At 43.3% G+C, this 20,548-nt stretch overlaps 2 protein-coding genes, 1 non-coding gene and 1 pseudogene across 4 annotated transcripts in view; 2 read left to right on the forward strand and 2 right to left on the reverse strand.

Moving 5' to 3' along the window:
• The window catches only part of bmp8a (bone morphogenetic protein 8a), a 19,249-nt gene extending 12,553 nt beyond the window's left edge, over positions 1 to 6,696 (forward strand). The window contains exons 2-7 of the mRNA XM_054763886.1: positions 1,273 to 1,465; positions 1,586 to 1,734; positions 1,806 to 1,985; positions 2,488 to 2,567; positions 4,344 to 4,454; positions 6,052 to 6,696. Coding sequence (XP_054619861.1) covers positions 1,273 to 1,465; positions 1,586 to 1,734; positions 1,806 to 1,985; positions 2,488 to 2,567; positions 4,344 to 4,454; positions 6,052 to 6,201 — 863 coding nt within the window. The 3' untranslated portion in view covers positions 6,202 to 6,696. The remainder of the gene's footprint in view (positions 1 to 1,272; positions 1,466 to 1,585; positions 1,735 to 1,805; positions 1,986 to 2,487; positions 2,568 to 4,343; positions 4,455 to 6,051) is intronic.
• On the forward strand, positions 5,501 to 5,691 carry LOC129173713 (U2 spliceosomal RNA). The gene has a single exon (XR_008567290.1). It is a non-coding gene; the product is annotated as a U2 spliceosomal RNA (small nuclear RNA).
• zgc:91910 (Zinc finger protein 706-like) lies at positions 6,296 to 15,720 on the reverse strand. 2 transcript variants are annotated; one of them, XM_054763889.1, is made up of 4 exons: positions 15,701 to 15,720; positions 14,648 to 14,786; positions 8,135 to 8,240; positions 6,296 to 7,039 (listed from the first exon to the last, which is right to left on the reverse strand). In XM_054763889.1, the coding sequence occupies exons 2-3, from the start codon at positions 14,780 to 14,782 to the stop codon at positions 8,145 to 8,147; spliced, it is 231 nt and encodes a 76-aa protein (XP_054619864.1). In that variant the 5' UTR covers positions 14,783 to 14,786; positions 15,701 to 15,720; the 3' UTR covers positions 6,296 to 7,039; positions 8,135 to 8,144. The 2 variants fall into 2 exon arrangements, with proteins under 2 accessions (XP_054619864.1, XP_054619865.1); XM_054763890.1 differs by lacking the exon at positions 15,701 to 15,720 and adding an exon at positions 15,544 to 15,688.
• A 2,906-nt stretch (positions 15,721 to 18,626) lies between these two features.
• LOC129173702 (U2 spliceosomal RNA) lies at positions 18,627 to 18,799 on the reverse strand (annotated as a pseudogene).
• Between the last annotated feature and the right edge of the window lie 1,749 nt (positions 18,800 to 20,548).

The raw sequence follows: 20,548 nt of genomic DNA on the forward strand, positions 1-20,548 counted from the left end.
TGCTGAAAACCCACAGCATTTCTGTATGTGGAATTAAAGTATGGAACGGATTGAGTAAGGAACTCAATGTACAGAGATGAGCACATTCAAAAAACAATACAAGCAGTTGATGTTTGCTAAATACAAGCAGAAGAGTCCTGATTGTTCTGTCAGGTTTGTTATTTTATTTTATTTATTTTTTCTTTTTTTCTTTTTTTAATTATTTTTCTTTGTTTTGTTTAAAAAAAAAAAAAAGAAAAACCTTTGTTCTTTTTTATTTATTTATTTAGTATTGTCATCATTATTATTATTATTAATGTATATGTATATATATATATATATATAGAAATATAATTTTTTTATTTTTTGGGGGGAGGGCTATCTCACCATTATCTATTATGTGTTATCCTGACTATCACTGAAAACACGACATGGAATCCAGGAAGTGAACTACATGTACTGTACTAGATGTAGAATGGATGGGGGGTAGGATTAAATAAGCTTTGCTTCTTCCTACTCCTTTTGGACATGTGGAACTGTGAAAAAAAAAATGATTCATGAGATGTATTCCACTGTAACCTTCATGTTCAAATAAACTAAACCAAACCAAACCAAACCAAACCAAAGTTGGACTTGTGGACGCGCTGAAGGAAGGCAGAAGTCACGCGGCTGTAGGGCGCCATTACGGAATGCTGTAAATGAACCTTCAGTTCATGGAGGACGATGAGGGGGCGGAAAATACTACGACAGGAGCAATAAGGTTTAACCAGGATACAAAAGCTACAGCAGAACGGCACCGGGACAAAGAGGCACCATCACAGGAGTGAAAACACGCGAGTCGCTTCATCGTCTCTTGTGTCCAACCTCGTAGGTCGATCATTACAATTCAAAGGAACTTCTTTGAGAGCGTTTCAACAAGAGAGCAACGTGAGGAAAAGAAAGTGTATCAAGTGTATGGTGGGGGCTTTCACAGCCTTAAAACATATACAGTCATTGGAAACAAGTCAAGTCGGCTGCTCCGCAGATTTCACTTATTGCGGGCTATTTTGGGAACATATCCCCCGCCACAAACAACGATCCCCTTTTATTACGTACAGTTTGTTCAAAAGGTTTCGGTTTTACTTGTTCCTGGACTTTTTCACACAATTGTTTGAGAGAAATAACCCATTTCCGCTCCATAAGCATGGCAGACTGGTGTTGCTGAGTCTGTGTGCAGGGGAAGCGTGTCGGCGACGCCAAATGATTTGCATGCTGTTGTTGTTCATTGGTTCATTCATGCTGTTGCGTTTGCAGTGGAGCAGGAGCGAGACCTCCTGCAGCCTCGTCCGTACTGGAAGGAGTTCCGCTTCGACCTAACCCCGCTCCCGCAGGGCGAGACGGTGACCGCCGCCGAGTTTCGCATCTACAAGACGCTAACGTTGGGCCAGCGGGCGAACAGAACGTTGCACATCTCCGTCTACGAGATCCAGAGAGACAACAGACACAGGTCGCCTTCATTGTGCTTGCCCTTCCCTCTTAGCCCCCCTTTTGTCACTCTACCCGCAATGAAACGCGTGATGATGGCGTAGCATTTGCGGCCTAATCAGGATGTGTGGTGTCCTTGTAGGGATCCTGAGCTGGTCCTGCTGGACATGCAGTCCGTGCCTGCAGGCCAGGAAGGCTGGTTGGCGTTTGACGTCACCTCAGCCTCCAACCACTGGCTCCTGCACCCACGTAGCAACCTGGGCATCCGTCTCTACGTGGAAACGGAGGAAGGTGGGCGTCGCTGTTTGACACCACGTGTGACTCGCTGGGCTCTCAAGCACTCGGGTGTCGTCGTGTTCCAGATCGCTCCCTCTCGGCGGCCTGGATCGGACTGGTGGGCCGCAGAGGTCCTCGCTCCAAGCAGCCTTTCATGGTGACCTTCTTCAGGGAGAGCCAGATCCCCTGTCGACCCCCTCGCGCCGTCAAGACACACCCCCGCAGGAAGAAGCCCAAATATGACCTTCCTGTCCCCAGCATTCATAGTTAAGTTTGCTGTTTTACTGTGGCGATATTCCATTTGATGATATTATATTTGGTGGCCGAGTGGTGAGCATGTTGGTCACACAGTCAGGAGATCGGGAAGAATCTCTGCTGTGTGAGTTTACATGTTCTCCGTGCGTGGGTTTTCTCTTGGTACTTTGGTACTTTGGTTTCCCCCCACATTCCAAAAACATGCATGTTAGGTTCATTGGAGACTCTACATTGCCCATAGGTATGAATGTGGGACCAGTCCAGGGTGTACCCCGCCTGTCACCCAAATTCAGCTGGGATAGGCTCCAGCATACCCCCGCAACCCTAATGAGGAGAAGCGGCTTAGAAGATGGATGGATGGATTCTATTTATACTCTTTAGGAGTAAAAAAACACCATCTCACTTGTTTATTTCCATGTCAGGAATACTGGTTGACTTGCAAACAACTTCAGCATGTTCATTTCCTTCTTCTTGATTGAAATCAACTTTTGTTTCTTCCCCGCTCCCACTCAGATCGAAGTCCCATCAACAGTGGAGGTCAGCCGTGTAAAAAACACGAGCTCTACGTCAGCTTCAGTGACCTGGGATGGAAGGTGGGATGTTATTGTTTTTAGGAAGAAAATCCACACATTGGCTTCCTAGAACTATCATGAATGGAGCAAAACAAGCAATAAGAGCATCCAAAGATTCTGCTGATGTCACATGATGTTGATTATTACTTCATATTATGTTAGCAACAGGTAGAAGGCCCAATTATTTTTCTAGCTAACAGAAGGAAAGGCTTCTTGAGACGTCATCTGTACTTCTGTGAAGAAGGTGTCGGACGTTTCGCTCCTCATCCGAAGAGCTTCGTCAGCGAACTAATAAGTGCTGGTAGCCTAGGCCTTAAATACAGTAAGAGTGGGCGGAATTGGTGTGCCAACACCCTCCTACTATTGGTTCCTTACACTAAGCCTGGGCGGAGTTGTGGTATAATCCTCTCCTTCCATTAGCACCTCCGATAAAAGGGAAGTGTCGCTCCCTGAGTTGGGTATGAACGACTCTGATACTGGCTTGTTAGCATCTATTGTTCTGGCTCGGCCCTGGCTCCACCTCATTTGCAAGACTAAGAGCTGTGGGTTTGGGTCTCAGTAACCTGCTGAACACAGGGTCCAAATTAAACCTCAAACCACCATTCCGATTCAATGATGGGTTCTGTTGTTTGACAAAAATAGCTTCCTTTACTCCTCTTTCAAACCATCTGTTTTCTTTGGCCAAAATCTTTACCTCGCTGTCCTGAAAAGAGTGATTGGTAGCTTTAAGGTGTAGATGTACTGCTGATTGAGGACCACTAGAATTGTCCCTGCGATGTTGATAAAGCCTTTTTTGGAGCATTTGCTTAGTTTCCCCAATGTAGTGCTCTTTGCATTCCTCATCTTTACAGTGGATGGAATAGACCACATTGCTCTGTTTCTGGTTTGGAGCCTTGTCTTTAGGATGCACTCATTTTTGTCTCAGGGTATTTACTGGTTTAAAATAGGTAGGAATTTTGTGTTGCCATAAGATCCTCTGGAGTTTTTCGGAGACCCCCGCTACATAAGGGACTACCACTCCTCTCCTTTTTGCTTCTGTGGGCTTTTGGGTTTCTTTCCCTACGCTCTTCTTTTGACATTTGTTAAAAGCCCACCGTGGGTACCCACAGGTTGAGAGTGCTCTCTGGACATGTTGTGTCTCCTTTTTCCTTCCCTCAGCACTAGTTGGTATTTGTTCCGCTCCATGTTGGAGGGTCCTAATAACCCCTAGTTTATGTTGTAGTGGATGGTTTGATTCAAAAAGCAGGTATTGGTCAGTGTGTGTGGCCTTTCTAAAGACCTCTGGAAGTAGCTGTCTGTCCTCTCCTATTATAGGAGAGGAAGTAGCTGTAAGTAGCTGTCTGTCCTCTCCTATTATATCCTATATCGAGCCAGAACAATAGATGCTAATGAGCCAGTTTAAGAGTCGTTCATACCCAACTCAGGGAGCGACACTTCCCTTTTATCGGAGGTGTTAATAGCTGGAGAGGATTAGACCACAACTCCTCCCAGTCTTAGTGTAAGGAACCAATAGGAGGAGGGTGTTGGCACACCAATTCCGCCCACTCTTACTGTATTTAAGGCCTAGGCTACCAGCACTTATTAGTTCGCTGACAAAGCTCTTCGGATGAGGAGCGAAATGTCCGACACCTTCTTCACAGAAGTACAGATGACGTCTCAAGAAGCCTTTCCCTCGATGGACAACTCCTGTACGACAGAGAGCCTACACAGAGACATTTCTAGCTAATACTACTATGTTTCTATGAGTCTACGTTGATCATTGTGTCGTGATGGTCAGCTCTGTGTTCTATTGGTCAGGACTGGGTTCTGGCCCCCACAGGCTATTCGGCCTACTACTGTGATGGAGAGTGTTTCTACCCTCTGGGCGCCTGCATGAATGCCACCAACCACGCCCTCATCCAGCAAGTAGTCAGTGCCTTTTTTTTTTTAAAGAAAACCCCCCTTCATCACTGTTGTGTTCAAGAGCTTGTGTGTGCATGCGTGTGTGTGTGTGTGTAAGTACGCACTACTAAAATCAATGCATACATGTCGTGTATGTGTCTATGCAGATACAGTATGTATAGGTTACGTTTGTATGTATGCACTGTATGTACATAATTAAAAACACATCCATAACGTGCATATAGTTGGGTAGATACTGTATATACTTCCGTTACATAGTTACAGTACATGCATTGATGACACATACATGCGTACATCATACCTGTCCATACTTAACTTTCATGAAGCTACGATGTGGGTTTGCCTGACCACCTGGTGTAGTGTGCGGTATCTGCCGCTTGATGTCGCTCGTGCTTGCTAGTTAGCAGTGTGAGTCTTGGGGATGCTGAAGATTTAGGTAGTTGACCAGACTCTCCTATAGATGAACAACCAACGCTTACCATTGGGCAAATTGTCGTGTTGTATTTCGCCACTCGTCTTGATGTGGAGTTGAGAAAGGAAAACCTCCACGTTAGCCCAACACCTGGTGTGTGGTTGAGTTGGAAGTTTAATGGTGTAATTCACACTCTGCGTCACTTGGTGGCGGTCGTGACGCTCTCGGTGGCACGAAGAAGAAACCAGAAGTAGTTTAGCAAGGCGGGCTCGATGATTGCGTTTATTAAATGTTTACCGCGCAACTCGTCTGCTTTTTGTAGCAATAGGACACCAACGTTTGTGTGTTGTATTGACTGTTCGTTGTTTTCGTTGCTTGTAAAAGACTGTTGTATGGAAATATGTTTGCCGCCGCATACTATTGGACCGACGGGAGCCACGTGATCGTGTCAAGCTGAGTAATTGTCGCTAATCATTCATTTTAAACCATCAGAAACAGCATCATTACATATTCTATCATTGGAAAAAGTGCACGGTTATTGTTTGGCTTAGTGCTGTGTGGCGTCATTAGTTGCTGCATGTAACCGTCACTTTAGCTTGTTGTGTCAGGAATCACGTCCCCCCTCTGAGTGAGTATAGGCATCGCTTCTCGGCCTTTTGGCTAAGATCAAGTGTAGTATCTGTTCTTATCAGCTTAATATCTAATACGTCCCCTATCCGGGGCCTTTACATTAATTTGAATTTTGGAACAGGGAGATGGAGTAGGGGCTTGCTCCGTCCACCCCACGCATCGACCTGGCATTGCAGTACCTCCAGGAAGGGCGCTCTCCTTATCACTGTTGGAAACAAATGGTTAGGACATCGTACCATTCTCAGTTACAATGACTTGGCTGAAATCTCACGTTTCTAATCTTCATGTGCACACGAAACCATCTCCTGGGCAGCTGTGTAATCACAGCTGTGTTGTATCTTACCCACATAATGGGTGACGTCTGGAATGTTTGTGTCTCTTATGGCCATTGGGAACATCAATAATAAGTTTTCTCCTCTTATGAGTTGTGGGGAGTTCTAAAGGGGGCAGCAAAGGTGCTGAATTCCCCTTATTTTTGGGAGAATGCTTCTTTTCAAATGTAAATGTTGACAGGTATGACATGCTTATTTACATTATGTCACCCACGTGTGTTTGCTCCAGGTTCACCTTCTCAAACCAGACGAGGTCCCCAAGGCGTGCTGCGCCCCCACCAAGCTGAGCCCCATCTCTGTGCTCTTCTACGACGACAACAACAACGTGATCCTCAAGAAGCATCGCAACATGGTGGTGAAGACGTGCGGGTGCCTATGAACGCACACGACGCTGACTGGACACTTTCTTGGCAATGTTTAGCCAGCACACACGTTCATCTTGTTTAAATATCAGCGAGTGCACACACATACCCTTTCCTTTTCCGACATGCTGCTTTTATTTTTACGACAAGCCACTTTACACAATTGTGTATACTCTGTAAGCTAAATAGTCATTTAAAAAGGCATACAAACATGAAGACTGGTCACGTGACATACAAAGTTGGATTTATTGAAATGTTTACAAAGAAAGGTACATCTAAAGTAACTTTTGGTATGTTTGTGTGTTGTTGAAGTCATCAGCTGCAAGAAATGAAATGGAAAGTAATGAAGGTCATTAATACTCGTTGTGGCTGATGAGTGTCAGCGAGAAGAAGAGTGAAAGGTAAACTTATTGCGTTGATGTAAGGACGTGCGTCCAAGGAGGACCACAGTGACTTGAGGTACCCTTGTGGCATCCCGCTGACTGACTGAGGAGCGGCAGCAGAGCCGTTTAGTGGTTTCCAAGTGTCACCTCTCAGCAAAGACTAACTGTCCAATTACAGGATGGAGCGCCTGGAACAACCAACACACTTCATCTTGTGATCAGGAGGAGTAGGAACTCTTCATTCAGCAAGCACAGCAAGTTGCTTTATGCAATAAATATCTTTCTTTCTTTTTTACATGGGCTGTTCTTACCCTTGCTTACACACACACACACACACACACACTTTGGCCAATGTCCTTAACTTGCCAGGTCCCAATGTCTTTCATGGTCCACAAAGTGTATACTTCCAAGTGCGTACTATGAAGTGCTTCATGGTCCATGAGTCAGCATTTTAGTCCAAGTAGTACTTTGTCTAAAAGAAATGAAAACAAGTGGAAATGTTGAACAAATGATCACACTAAAACTAATCCATTTATTTCCTCACCTAAAATGTAGGCTGTAAGTTCGTAACTTTAACTGTCAGGAAACATGAAAGAATATAACGTCCATCTACAGCAGGGGTCTCAAACTCACGGCCCGCAACTCGACATGGAGTAGTGTAAATGCTCTAAAAAATATTTCTTTTTGATCTGATTCTACTTTATCACCTTGATCTACTTGAGAGACATGAGATGTTGTGTTTTGAGTTTAAAATAGCTTGACTGCTTTTCAGACACTGAACCTAAAATCCTGTTTCCACTTATGTTGCAAAAACATCCTCATTGTTTTTGTACCATCGCTGCTTGTTGTCTGGTTAAATATGCTGCTAAAATTCCACCCCTTTTGCATTGCTTGTCTTCAATAGGGTCACAAGTAAGCTGGAGCCTATCCCAGCTGAATGCAGCAAAATACAAACTATGAAATGTATTTATTTTTTTGTTTCACCTATCACTGTACTGAGATGTTATCATTATCGGGAGCCGTGCATCGCGTGTCATCCCGTATTGTGGAGTACCCTGAGATTCCCAGCACCATTCCCAGTACTTCATGCGGCCCAGCCACAACCAGACCCTATCTCCAGCCGCCCCAGGTAAATTGAGTTTGAGACCCCTGCTCTACAGTTTAACAAATGTATTAGAGCACCACCCAGTGGAAGGTCTATTCCACTGCATGTGCATTTACTGCACAACGTTGGTAAAATCATTTCTATTGTTGTAAGATGGAAAATGTGCTTATTATTGTCAGCCATTCTTTTTCTCATGTGGTGTAGGAACAAATAGTAAAGTAGTTCTTGCCAAAGTAAAGTTATTCCCTTGCATTCCTGAACAGAAACAAAGTTATGAAATATGAAGTAGTTATGCATGGAAAGGGACTATTTATTGAGTTTGGTGTTTGCCAAATAAACAATAACGTCTTTTGAGTTCGACTACTTTTTGAAAGCATTTCAGGTGGTTGGTTTCTCATTTTTATGAGTGATGATCCAATAAGCATTTATTAGACAGTATTACATGCAAATGGTTTCACCAACCTGGACTCTGTCAAGCCTGAACGTCAGCCAGCTCGGGGGGCATCGGGGACTTGGGGTGTTTGCTCTCAAAGTGCTGCTTGAACGTCTTTGGATCAGGCATCTGTGTCTGCAATACACACGCACATACATGACAAGTACTCATATTCATAGGCATAATAGTACATGACAGCTATTTGCTTCATCCTGATCAAGTACACCTGGTATGTACATACTTCCTGAGTAGGGCAACTATGTTGTACTTCTAAGTATATAGAGTAGTAGTTTAGTAGCGTCTAGACTCTTTAACAATGTAAATGTTTGTGTTCCAGACATGTGTGGTGTATAATTGAGAGTCCAGGGTTGTGATAGCACAGGTGCATCCAACTTGCATTCCTACTAAAGCTACTTTGACGGAAAGAAAGGACAGGTGAGCTATTTCATGTTTTACATGTATTAATTACAAAGTACTCCTCATTTGTCATGAACTACAGGTGTCAAATACTACGAGCTGAAGCAAATATTCTTTGGTGAACTACTCCAGCCACTGCTAGCATATGAGCTACCTGTGATAGTGTCATCATCCTCAAGCTAGACACGCTACATGTGGATGTTTATGGAGATCTTACAAGCTGTAAGTTAGCATGAACATGACAGCCACTGGTAGCTCGCCCGTGGGACAAAAAAGAGCTGGCTAGCTGCCTCTGTAGCCAGGCAGAATGTGTCAAGACAAGACCGGTCACACATACGCAAGCGCCAACATGGCAGGCTGGCGATTCCAGTACATGTTTATCAAAATAAAGCGCAGTGAAACATTTGTATGATATTTTTCATTGGTTTCAAATGAAATGTGGTCAATATGTGCATAAACAATAAGCTATATATATATATACAGTCAAACTTGTCTATAGCGGCCACTAGAGGGAGTCTGCAAAAGTGGCCGCTATAGACAGGTGGCCTCTATAGACAGGTTGGCGTCCAGTTTGAATGTTGACCGGTAGAGGAAAAAAGGGAAAAAAATAATTATTATGTTGACCAGCACTGCGGACTGCTGATAAAAGTTGTACAGCACTACTATGCTTGTTATTATCATGGTTCATGGTTTTAATCCTGAACATGCATATGAGTCAAACAGTCACACATCACATAGTACAATTCACAATTTTGCATGTCCAAAAAGGAGTAGGAAGAAGCAAAGCTTATTTAATCCTACCCCTCATCAGTTTCACATCAGTTGCAATACATTTATTCACCTCTTGTTCTTCCAAGTGTACTTTGTAGGTCTACATGACAATGTAGTGCAATCATAGCCAAGGTTTTTACTTACTAAAAGGAGGCTAGAGGCTTAATAATAACTGATAAAATACTTCAGTTAAGTACAACCAAACTCAGTTTTGCTCCCACTGCCGCATGCATGCTAGCCTATGTTTTTTTTATTGTAGCGTCGCTGGGAGCACGTCCTGTTCCCAGCCTACTTTGCGGTAATGTTTTGGTGCAAATGCTCTTAAAGTTACATGTTTGACCAGGAAATAGCAAGCTCAAAAGAAGATGGCTTTTTTATGTGGAACAACTGACAGTTTGTGTGGATCTTGTGAATGATTGTGACTGAGCTAGGACTCAGTAATTAAAGTCTACACACGACGGCGTCATTGATTGAAAAACGAAACTTTTTCGTGCATGAAGCTTCTACTTGAGTTGGTAATTTGGCCGCTATATGCGGTCAGATATTGACCAAGGGAGACAAAATGGGTGGACGCTGGCCACGTTGGACAGGTGACTGCTATACACAGGGTCTATAACATGTAAATTTGCGGGGGGGATTTTTCAGTGGCTGCTATAGGCAGGTGGCCGTTCTATAAAGGTGGCCGCTAAGACAGGTTTGACTGTGTGTGTATATATATATATATATATATGTGTGTGTATCAATATAGCATACACAGTAGATCCAGTCATACTTAACATTGTTTTCAACTTAAAAAAACAACTCATTTTTAAGGTGTGGCAGCTTTTATTTTGTAGTGGCACACCACCATGATCAATTACATGCAACAGAAACCCTGACATAAATACTAACTATGTAGTTTAGCAGGGTACACTTAGCAGCATACTACGCAGTTAACAGTGTGTGTACTTTTAAGTATACTATAGTATGCATACCATCGTAGTTGATCAGTGTGTAAATACTAACTATGTAGCGTAGTATGAAGTCACTAGTGGTAGGGGTAGAAAATGACTTCTACTGGTGTAAATGATCATTTCAAATGGATGATGTGTTTTTCCTGCGACTGCGCACCACGGTGCACTGTACTGACACCTTGGTGCCTCACGTGGACCACAGCATGGTGGGACCGCACAATTGGAATTGGAATTGGAATTGGCCAATCAAAACTGAATTTACTGTTAAATGCGGAATGTCATGGAAAGTGAAATGCTGTGAATGAAATGGCATCATGGCAAGGAGAAGGAACGTTTGCGTGGGGAAGTATTTCCACAGCAGACCGCTCAGTTGTGGCAGGATGTCATCACAAACAGTAACCTCCTCCTCCTAATTAACATGTAAAATGGTGGCAAAAAAAAACTTGACAACTCCTATGGAGCATGAATGGAAGCTAGCGTGATTAGCCTAGTTTAGCAGAGCATGCTAGTGCTGCTGTGTGTGTGTGTGTGTGTGTGTGTGTGTGGGTGGGTGACAGACCTGGGCTGGGTGAGTGTTTACACTGTGTTGCCTTTTACGGCTTTCATGTAAGCTAGCGTTTACCGCAATACCCGCTAGCGGTGTGCAGGTTTCTGAGTTAAAAAGACAAGAGGCTCACAAACATTCGCAGGCTCCTGAATATCATCCATTCTCCTACGTCCCAAACGCTGCCTGAGGTGGTCATCTCGCTGGATGCAGAGAAAGCCTTTGATAGGGTCGAGTGGGAATACTTGTTCGCGTGTCTTGAAAAATTTGGATTTGGCCCTAATTTTACTTCATGGATTAAACGCCTATACTCTTCACCCAGAGCCTCCATAATTACAAATGGCAAACAATCTAAATATTTCCAACTGTCAAGAGGGACCCGTCAAGGATGCCCCATCAGTCCACTATTATTCGCTCTCGCTATTGAACCTTTATCTATTGCACTTAAGTCGCTTCCATCAGTGTGTGGAATTCACAGAGGTGGGCGGGAGTATAGAATATCTTTGTATGCGGACGATCTGTTGCTGTATGTGTCAGACCCCATTGCAAGTGTACCTCACATTGTACACGCCTTGGGAAAATTTGGTGCATTCTCAGGATACAAATTGAATCTCAGTAAGAGTGAATGTTACCCGGTAAACGCTATGGCTCTCCTGTTGTCTGACAGCCACCTTCCCTTTCAGATATCCAGAAAGGGCTTTAAATATCTGGGCATCAAAATTACAAGGGACATAGAAGAACTCTATCAGGAAAACTTTTGCGTTCTGCTTGAAAGAGTTAAGTCGGACTTAAAAAGATGGAAATCGCTTTGCCTGTCATTGGCAGGGAAAGTCAATTGTATTAAAATGAGCGTGTTGCCAAAATTTCTATACCTATTTCAGTGTATACCAATATATCTACCCAAATCATTCTTTAAAACGATCGACAAGGCCCTCACCTCATTCATATGGGACGGTGGGAAGCCGAGAATACGATTGGAACTGTTACAAAGGCCCAAATTAAAAGGTGGCCTGGCGCTTCCAAATTTTTGTTACTACTACTGGTCCGCAAATGTTCAAAAAATTATGTACTGGTTTCACACTTCTGACACGGACTGGTGTTGTTTGGAGGCCTCATCTTGCGTCTTTACGTCTCTCCAGGCCCTAGCGACCTCAAGCCTCCCCCTTACTATCTCAGACTTCACCAACAACCCAGTCGTAATACACACTTTTAGAATATGGTCCCAACTTAGAAAGAATTTTGGCCTGAATAACCTTCTCCATATTGGTCCAATAACTAACAATCACCTCTTTCCCCCAGCTAAATCGGACTCAGTTTTTTTTCGCTGGCGGGAACAGAGTATTTGCAGCTTTAAAGACTTGTATATAAATAGTACCTTTGCGAGCTTTGAAGACTTATCAATTAAATTCAACCTCCCTAGATCCAGCCTATTTCGGTACTTCCAGATTCGCCACTTCCTTCAGTGTAGCGATCCGAATTTCCCATATGCATCTCCGGTATCTGCGCTAGACAAGCTTCTGGAAAGTCCTCTAAACCCTAAAAAAATTATTTCAAGAGTTAAGGAGTGTATAGCCTCTCTTAAAGATATAACTGTTCAAAAAATAAGGACAGACTGGGAAAACGAGCTGGGAGTTATCTTGGAGGAGGATGTCTGGAACAACGCACTACAAAGAGTAAACGATAGCACTTCTTGTGCAAGGTTAAGTATAATACAATTTAAGGTTCTGCACCGCAGTCACTACTCAAAAGCGAGACTAGCAAAAATATACCCAAATATAAATGAAAGATGCAATAGATGCCACACGGCCCCTGCACATTTAACTCACATGTTTTGGTCCTGCCCATCTTTGACCCCCTACTGGTCCATGGTCTTCAAAACTCTGTCGGAGGCCCTACATACTGACTTTCAACCCTCTGCCACAGTGGCCATATTTGGTGTGGTAGACGAGAGTTGTCCTACAATTAGGAGAAGTCACAAAAACATAATCGCTTTTACAACACTACTCGCGCGCAGAAGGATATTACTCCATTGGAAATCAACCAAGCCACCAAAAGTGTCTCTATGGATGAGTGACCTAATACAGTATATGGAGTTGGAAAAAATAAAATACTCACTCCGGGGGTGTAGAGACAAATTTTTTTCTGTTTGGAACCCAGTACTGACATACTTGCGTGAGCTCCAAACTATCCCCACTTGACAGGATTGGATGGCCCATGTAATAAAGTGAAGTCAATTCATGTAATCAGTGAGGAGTGTGCAGCTTTATGGTATAGATACTATTGATATCTTTTATCCACATTTTTATCACTTACACGCATTCAGTCTGTCTCCATTTTTTTTTTGTTGTTTTTTTTCTGGGTTTTTTTTTCCTTTTTTTCCTCTCGTTTCTTCTCTCAATGTATCTGAGATTCCCTGCTGTTTGCCTTTTGCTGGGAGGTGTCCCTTTTGTTCGTGGGTGGGGGGAGGGTATGACAGGCGTCCCGCCTGAATGTTATATTGTTAAAAGAAAAAAACCTGAGCACTGTTCCAAAATGTCTTCCCTTGTCTGTATGTTTGTATGACTGCATGTAAGTTCATGTACATACATTGTCGGTGCTCAATAAAAAATTATATTAAAAAAAAAAAAAAAAGACAAGAGGCGTGTTTATCCTGGCACCCGGCTCATCTTTTCCATCAAGATGCATTCTCAACACACACAACACTTCCGGCTTTCAAAATAAAACCGCCTTGCCTAATTGAGTAAACAAAATAAGGGTGTCATAAAAATGTTACATTAATATTAGAAATTGGAATGACATGTCCATCTTCCTCAATGACAACCACTTGGTTGAAGCTTGACTAGCAACGTGTGCACACCAAAGTTCTCATTTACTGATGTATTGGATCAATAAATATAAGGACTTTTATTTACTAACCCAACAGGCACACAGCTTATCAGCTGATCAAAAGTTTAAGACCATGGCTGACAAAAGAAGCACAAAGTCTCCAAAGCAGAACCAAACATGTTCTCAGTAGGACTCAGTAATGAGGAGCTCCACCGTTCTTGTTCATCACTTCCCAAATGGCTTTGGGCATGCTTGATGCCAGTGTTTCCAGGAGGCTAGTGGGAACATTGCTCCAAGTGGTGAAGATGGCTTCACCAAGGGCATCAACTGTCTGGAACTGATGGCCATTTTTAGAAACTTCCCTTGCATCCATCCCAAATGTTCTCTACGGGATTCCCTATGATAAACAGCCTCTTTCAGTTGAATTGTTGTTTTCAATCAATGACTTCTTCAAAGTGCTCTTTGTCTCACCCCCCCTTCTTGTTGTTGCATATTGTAGCTCTACTTAAAACCTCATTAAGATCCAAATGTGCAACATGATCATTCTAGACATTTTCAACTGCTCTAACATTTGGATCAGGAGTGTAGTGTGCAGACTACGTACTATGTATCAACAGTCATGGAAAAAAATGATGAGAGCACCTTTGTTTCTTCAGTTCTTGTTCATTTGAATGGTACAACTAAAGGTACCCTTGTTTAGACAAATATAAAAATGACAACAAAAATAGCTCATAAGAGTTCCGTCTTTTGGCAGTACAATGCTGTAGCTATTCATGTAAGACGTTATTATCAAGAAAAGCATGGAAGTTGTTCGATATAAGCTCTTCAATGAAACTGTATTGGTCAGCATCATTATATTACTCCAAACAAATGTACCTTTAGTTGTAGCAGCCATTAAAATGCATCAATAAAGTGAAGAAACAAGGGTGCTGTCATCATTTCTTCCATGACTGTATGCATGTCCATATTACGAAGTACACTACTACTACAAGTTACTTCAGCTTGCATATGAGACAAAGGTATGGACGTACCCTGCAGACCGGACACGTGTGGACCAGCGCCACCTTGGCCGCCGTCTTCTGGTCGGCGCCCTGAGATTTCTTCTTCTCAGCGGCCTTCTTGGCGTTCTTCTGCTGGGACTGAATCTTCTGCTGCCCGCGAGCCATGGCGCTGCAACAAACACACCAGCATCAAACCACCACGTTGGTTAGTAGGGTACACTTTTCTTTCGTTAGTGTGTGTACGACTAAGTCCATTGTGGTTTTCTAGTGAGTCAATTTTAACAATGTAAGGGTAGTGTGCACTTAGTAGCACACTGTGTAGCCATACAGTGGTAGTTTAGCACTTTGTTTTCAATGAAATAAACTTTTTTTTAAACAAACCTCAAAACACCCACCGTACTAACATTCGTTCAAATTTAAAACCACAATTATTCTGTTTTGGTTGCATTTTCTCGCCACCGCTATTGAAAATACGTTGTTGCTTACATTATATTGTTGTATTTAGCTGAACTCATAACTTACTTGAACAGAAATAACAGTGTGTAGTACTTGTCGTTAACATACATGGAACATGGCATGCTAGCCTGTGAGTCACCTTGTACGTACGTATAAATAAATATCTCTATGCCACATGTTTTATATTTGTCAAGGTATTGTCATCGCCGTTACTACCTGCAGTTACACAATTTATTTCAACTTAATGGTAATAAAACACGAGTTACGTAAAAATGCATTACACGGGGGGGGGCTTACTAGCTATCATGCTAACAGAATTAGCTCCCCGAGACAACAAGCGCCGCCAAGATAACTCCGATATACAAATTGCTTGCTTTTAGGCCGTGTCGAAACTTAAACGCTGCAACGAAGGGAGGAAATAAGTGTGCCATGTTAAAAGACCTATATAACAAACTAGTTTACTCATTTACCTTCGACGTTTAGCACGCTCGAGTTGTATCCAAATTCTGGGGCTGGATCTCAATTCGCGCACTTCCGTACTTACGCTGAACAGTTTCAGTACATAAGTGTGCCCACATTGTACGTCGTGACTGAAGTGCACTTTCAATACCCGGATGTTGCACTTACTCAACACGCTCCAAATTGTTGAGTGTGCAGCGATGTACCCGAACCCACTGATCTGTATGATATACAGTATCTGGATAGCTCATTGGCGATGACTTGTGAAGCCACACGGCCGCCATATTGCCACTCCCAAGAAACACTTGTCACAATGACTTATGTGACAACTTGGGAGTTGTTAAGTGTGTTGTTAGTTTGTTACCCACTCACACTAAAGGCACAACAGATGTGCTTGAGCTTAGTCATAAGGACTCGGGTATGATCATTTTTAAAAATTCTCTCGATATCATACCATACCTGAGTCATAACGGCTTTATAGGGGGCCGTGGGGGATATGTAAACAAACAACCGCCACTAAACTACTAAATCATTTGCGGTTGCTTGCAAATATTAAAAAAAATACGTTTTTTTCGTTTACCCGAATTTCAAATGAACCCCCATATGGAGACAATGTTTATATATTATTACATATTATATTACATATTATTCCTGTGGTTTTTGTTCAAATATATTTCTATATCAGAAAAGAGCTTATTTGTATTTCATAACACAAACAAAAAAATCTGCAAAATGTAAAATGATTTTAAAACTTGCGATTGGCTGGCGACCAGTCCAGGGTGTGCCCCGCCTGTCGCCCGAAGTCAGCTGGGATAGGCTCCAGCATGCCCCCTAATGAGGATGAAGCGGTATAGAAAATGGATGGATGGATGGATTTTAAAACTTGTCCAAAGGCACTCTCTTTTATGATTCATATTTTGTACAGACGAGAGCATAGTGAATTGTATGAAAGTAAGAATAAAAAGTAAAGGATCATGACCATGGATTTTAGTGGATAAAAGGGATGGGATATGTAGTTAATTTAAAATCTCTTTCTAGAGGAGTAAAACTATCATTGCTATAGGGGAGTGCTGAGCCAGGGGGCACAGTAGAATTTTGTCCCAAAGGCAATGAGAATTGGAAGGGAAAAGTACATTTAATATAGCCAAAAGATAGAGAATAACGTATCAAATGGTTTTTAAGGGACGAAGGTTGCGTTACTTGAAGGAATGGGAGAATCTCCCCGCTTTTTAATGTCAAATATAGATGTTCTGTTAGCCTCTTCATCTGCTTTGTACACTATGTACGCTGTGCCAATGTAGTCAATGTGAGTAGTAAGATGGCGTCTCTTTGGCTTCAGCGGCTTGCACTGCGGCGTGCGTGTATGAGCTATCCAGATATATTATACAGATCAGTGACCCGAACCGCCCTCAATCATCGCCATCTTGGCTTCGGGCGGAAAAGGAGGGACTAACTCGATTCATAATTTAAAAAATGAACCAAGTACGCAGTGTAGATAGTACACATATTAAAGTGTACTGACGGATGTATTTGATTTGAGTAACAGACTTCGACGGTAGCTCTTTTGTTGTCGTCATATTTGAACGACACAACAAATGACGTCTCCAAAAGTGTCCGCTGCAAAGCTGAAATGGAAAAGAACAGCGCCCCTCTGGCCCGGAGGTGAGCTACAGTAATAGCAACACATATTGTACAGTGTACCCCAGTGGTTTCCAAACTTTTTAAAGTCGCGTACCCCTTCAGACCTGTGACCCTAAGCCATACACCCAGTACTCCTACTAACAAACTTTATCTTTACTTGAAATATTCAACATAATTACATGGTTAATTCCTTTTATAGTAATTCTTCACACACTTTGTGAACCATGACAAACACTGGGACAGTGTGTAGGCAAGAGTAAGGCTGGAGAAGAACAGCCCATGTAAAAAAGAAAGAAAGATATTTATTGCATAAAGCAACTTGCTGTGCTTGCTGAATGAAGAGTTCCTACTCCTCCTGATCACAAGATGAAGTGTGTTGGTTGTTCCAGGCGCTCCATCCTGTAATTGGACAGTTAGTCTTTGCTGAGAGGTGACACTTGGAAACCACTAAACGGCTCTGCTGCCGCTCCTCAGTCAGTCAGCGGGATGCCACAAGGGTACCTCAAGTCACTGTGGTCCTCCTTGGACGCACGTCCTTACATCAACGCAATAAGTTTACCTTTCACTCTTCTTCTCGCTGACACTCATCAGCCACAACGAGTATTAATGACCTTCATTACTTTCCATTTCATTTCTTGCAGCTGATGACTTCAACAACACACAAACATACCAAAAGTTACTTTAGATGTACCTTTCTTTGTAAACATTTCAATAAATCCAACTTTGTATGTCACGTGACCAGTCTTCATGTTTGTATGCCTTTTTAAATGACTATTTAGCTTACAGAGTATACACAATTGTGTAAAGTGGCTTGTCGTAAAAATAAAAGCAGCATGTCGGAAAAGGAAAGGGTATGTGTGTGCACTCGCTGATATTTAAACAAGATGAACGTGTGTGCTGGCTAAACATTGCCAAGAAAGTGTCCAGTCAGCGTCGTGTGCGTTCATAGGCACCCGCACGTCTTCACCACCATGTTGCGATGCTTCTTGAGGATCACGTTGTTGTTGTCGTCGTAGAAGAGCACAGAGATGGGGCTCAGCTTGGTGGGGGCGCAGCACGCCTTGGGGACCTCGTCTGGTTTGAGAAGGTGAACCTGGAGCAAACACACGTGGGTGACATAATGTAAATAAGCATGTCATACCTGTCAACATTTACATTTGAAAAGAAGCATTCTCCCAAAAATAAGGGGAATTCAGCACCTTTGCTGCCCCCTTTAGAACTCCCCACAACTCATAAGAGGAGAAAACTTATTATTGATGTTCCCAATGGCCATAAGAGACACAAACATTCCAGACGTCACCCATTATGTGGGTAAGATACAACACAGCTGTGATTACACAGCTGCCCAGGAGATGGTTTCGTGTGCACATGAAGATTAGAAATGTGAGATTTCAGCCAAGTCATTGTAACTGAGAATGGTACGATGTCCTAACCATTTGTTTCCAACAGTGATAAGGAGAGCGCCCTTCCTGGAGGTACTGCAATGCCAGGTCGATGCGTGGAGTGGGCGGAGCAAGCCCCTACTCCATCCCCCTGTTCCAAAATTCAAATTAATGTAAAGTCCCCGGATAGGGGATGTATTAGATATTAAACTGATAACAGATTGTTTCTCTTTTGAACATGTTTATTGTCACTGTTACAAAAATTCACCACATTTCAAAATATTTTTTTTAAAGCTGCCTTTTAAAATTCAATTATTTACAACACCAATAATTTAAGTAAAAATAAAATCAGTAAAATTCTGTAAAATTAAAAGTGTTGCAGGCAGTAAAATGTGTACAGTCCATTTTAAAAAGTCATAATAAGCTTCAGTGTCGTCTGTTGCAGAGGAGCGCAGTGAGTCCTTATCAATAGTGGGTTCACCCCACTCTCACAGACAGCAATTCTCCAGGACGCTGCCAGGATGTCCCGAGGTCCTCATCCTTCTTCATTTCTCCCTCCTTCCTCTCCCGGAGAGCCAGGCCGTCGCTGCCGAGACCTTTGCTGTGAAGCTCCGGGTGCCACCTCCGGGTGGGCACAGACGACTCTTCTTTGTGACTGTGTCCTCGGCCCGCCGCTTGCAGCTGTCAGAGTCGCTGTAGCCATTCGGATCACAGCCACGGGGGGGGGTCTGTCTGTGCCTCCTTACCAGCATGTTGCAAGAGGTCCAGATGGCGTCTTTGATGGCGGCGAGGGCGAGCCACTGCTTTTCAAACTCCTTGCAGTTTAACTTCTGGTGGCTCGCCCCATAGAGAACAAGCTGTGCGTTTAGGACCTCCCTTGCTGGCAAGTCCGGGAAATTTAGGTCGCCGGCTGTCGCCCACAGGTCTCTGGCAGCACTGCACTCCCAGAGGAGATGCCTCACCGTCTCAGGGGCGCCACAACCCGGTCGGGGACAAGTTGAGTGCGCTGCCATTCCTCGGGAGTGCATAACGGACCTGACTGGGAGGACCTCGTGGGCCACCATCCATGCCAGGTCCCGAAGTCTGTTTGGGAGAGCCGGGTGGTTGACGTTGCGCCCAATATCTGTGGGCTCGCCGAGTGCGAGCCCGCGTACTGGACTCACCGGATCCCGCTCCTGCACAACAGAAACGACAGAGCGATGATTTTTTAAAACGTCAAAAGTTTCTTTTTCCAGATTAAAATGTCTTAAAAAGGTCCTTATAAAAGCATATGCTGGTGGTACACGTAAGGAAACAGGTACAGTTTGATCTAAGGGGATCAGTTTGAGCCGTCTTAAGTAGGAGCCCATCCGGTATCGTGCCAGCGCTTTTGTTTTGGGATTACTGGATGGGCTCATCGCACTCGTCGGGTGTAGGGACGTGTATCTCACTCCAAGGAACGTTTGGAGGTCTGGCACTCCTTTTCCTTTTGGTTTCTTCATGACCTCCCTCCTCACTCTCTCCCACTTGGAGCCCCAAAGGAAGTAAAAAATGGCTCGGTCCAGGTCTAAAAGCACGTTTCTTTTGGGGGTGAAAACAGAGCTGATCAATAAAAGCAAAGGTAAAACCTTTCCTTCCAGGGTCAGCTGTCTCAGTCCCCAAAACCCCAGTCTTTGCCTAACTTTCCCTCCCCCGTCCTTACCAAATTTAATTCCCAGTATTTTTTGGTCAGTCTGTGTCACAGTCAGGGGAAGTCCCGTCTTTTCCGATTCGGTCCAGGGTCCATAAAACTGGGCTTGGGTCTTTTCTCTATTGAGTTTTGACCCAGAGGCCCGTCCATAACAGTCAGTCAGGTCCAGTGCTCTTTTAACAGATAAAATATCCGTGCATAAAATGTTAAAATCGTCCATATATAAAATACATTTTGGGACGAGTCCCCCTGGAATAGTCGCCCCTTTAATCCATCTGTCCCTTCTCAAAATCTGTGCCAGAGGTTCTATACATAAAACATACA

Source organism: Dunckerocampus dactyliophorus, chromosome 20 (assembly GCF_027744805.1).
Source record: "Dunckerocampus dactyliophorus isolate RoL2022-P2 chromosome 20, RoL_Ddac_1.1, whole genome shotgun sequence".
NCBI lineage: Eukaryota > Metazoa > Chordata > Actinopteri > Syngnathiformes > Syngnathidae > Dunckerocampus > Dunckerocampus dactyliophorus.

Excerpts from the sequence above, each read along its gene's own strand:
- zgc:91910 (XM_054763889.1), bottom strand. The coding sequence starts at position 14,782 with ATGGCTCGCGGGCAGCAGAAGATTCAGTCCCAGCAGAAGAACGCCAAG. Across the intron at positions 8,241-14,647 it reads ACACGTGTCCGGTCTGCAGG|ACACAGATGCCTGATCCAAA; the intron begins GTACGTCCATAC and ends TGTGTATTGCAG.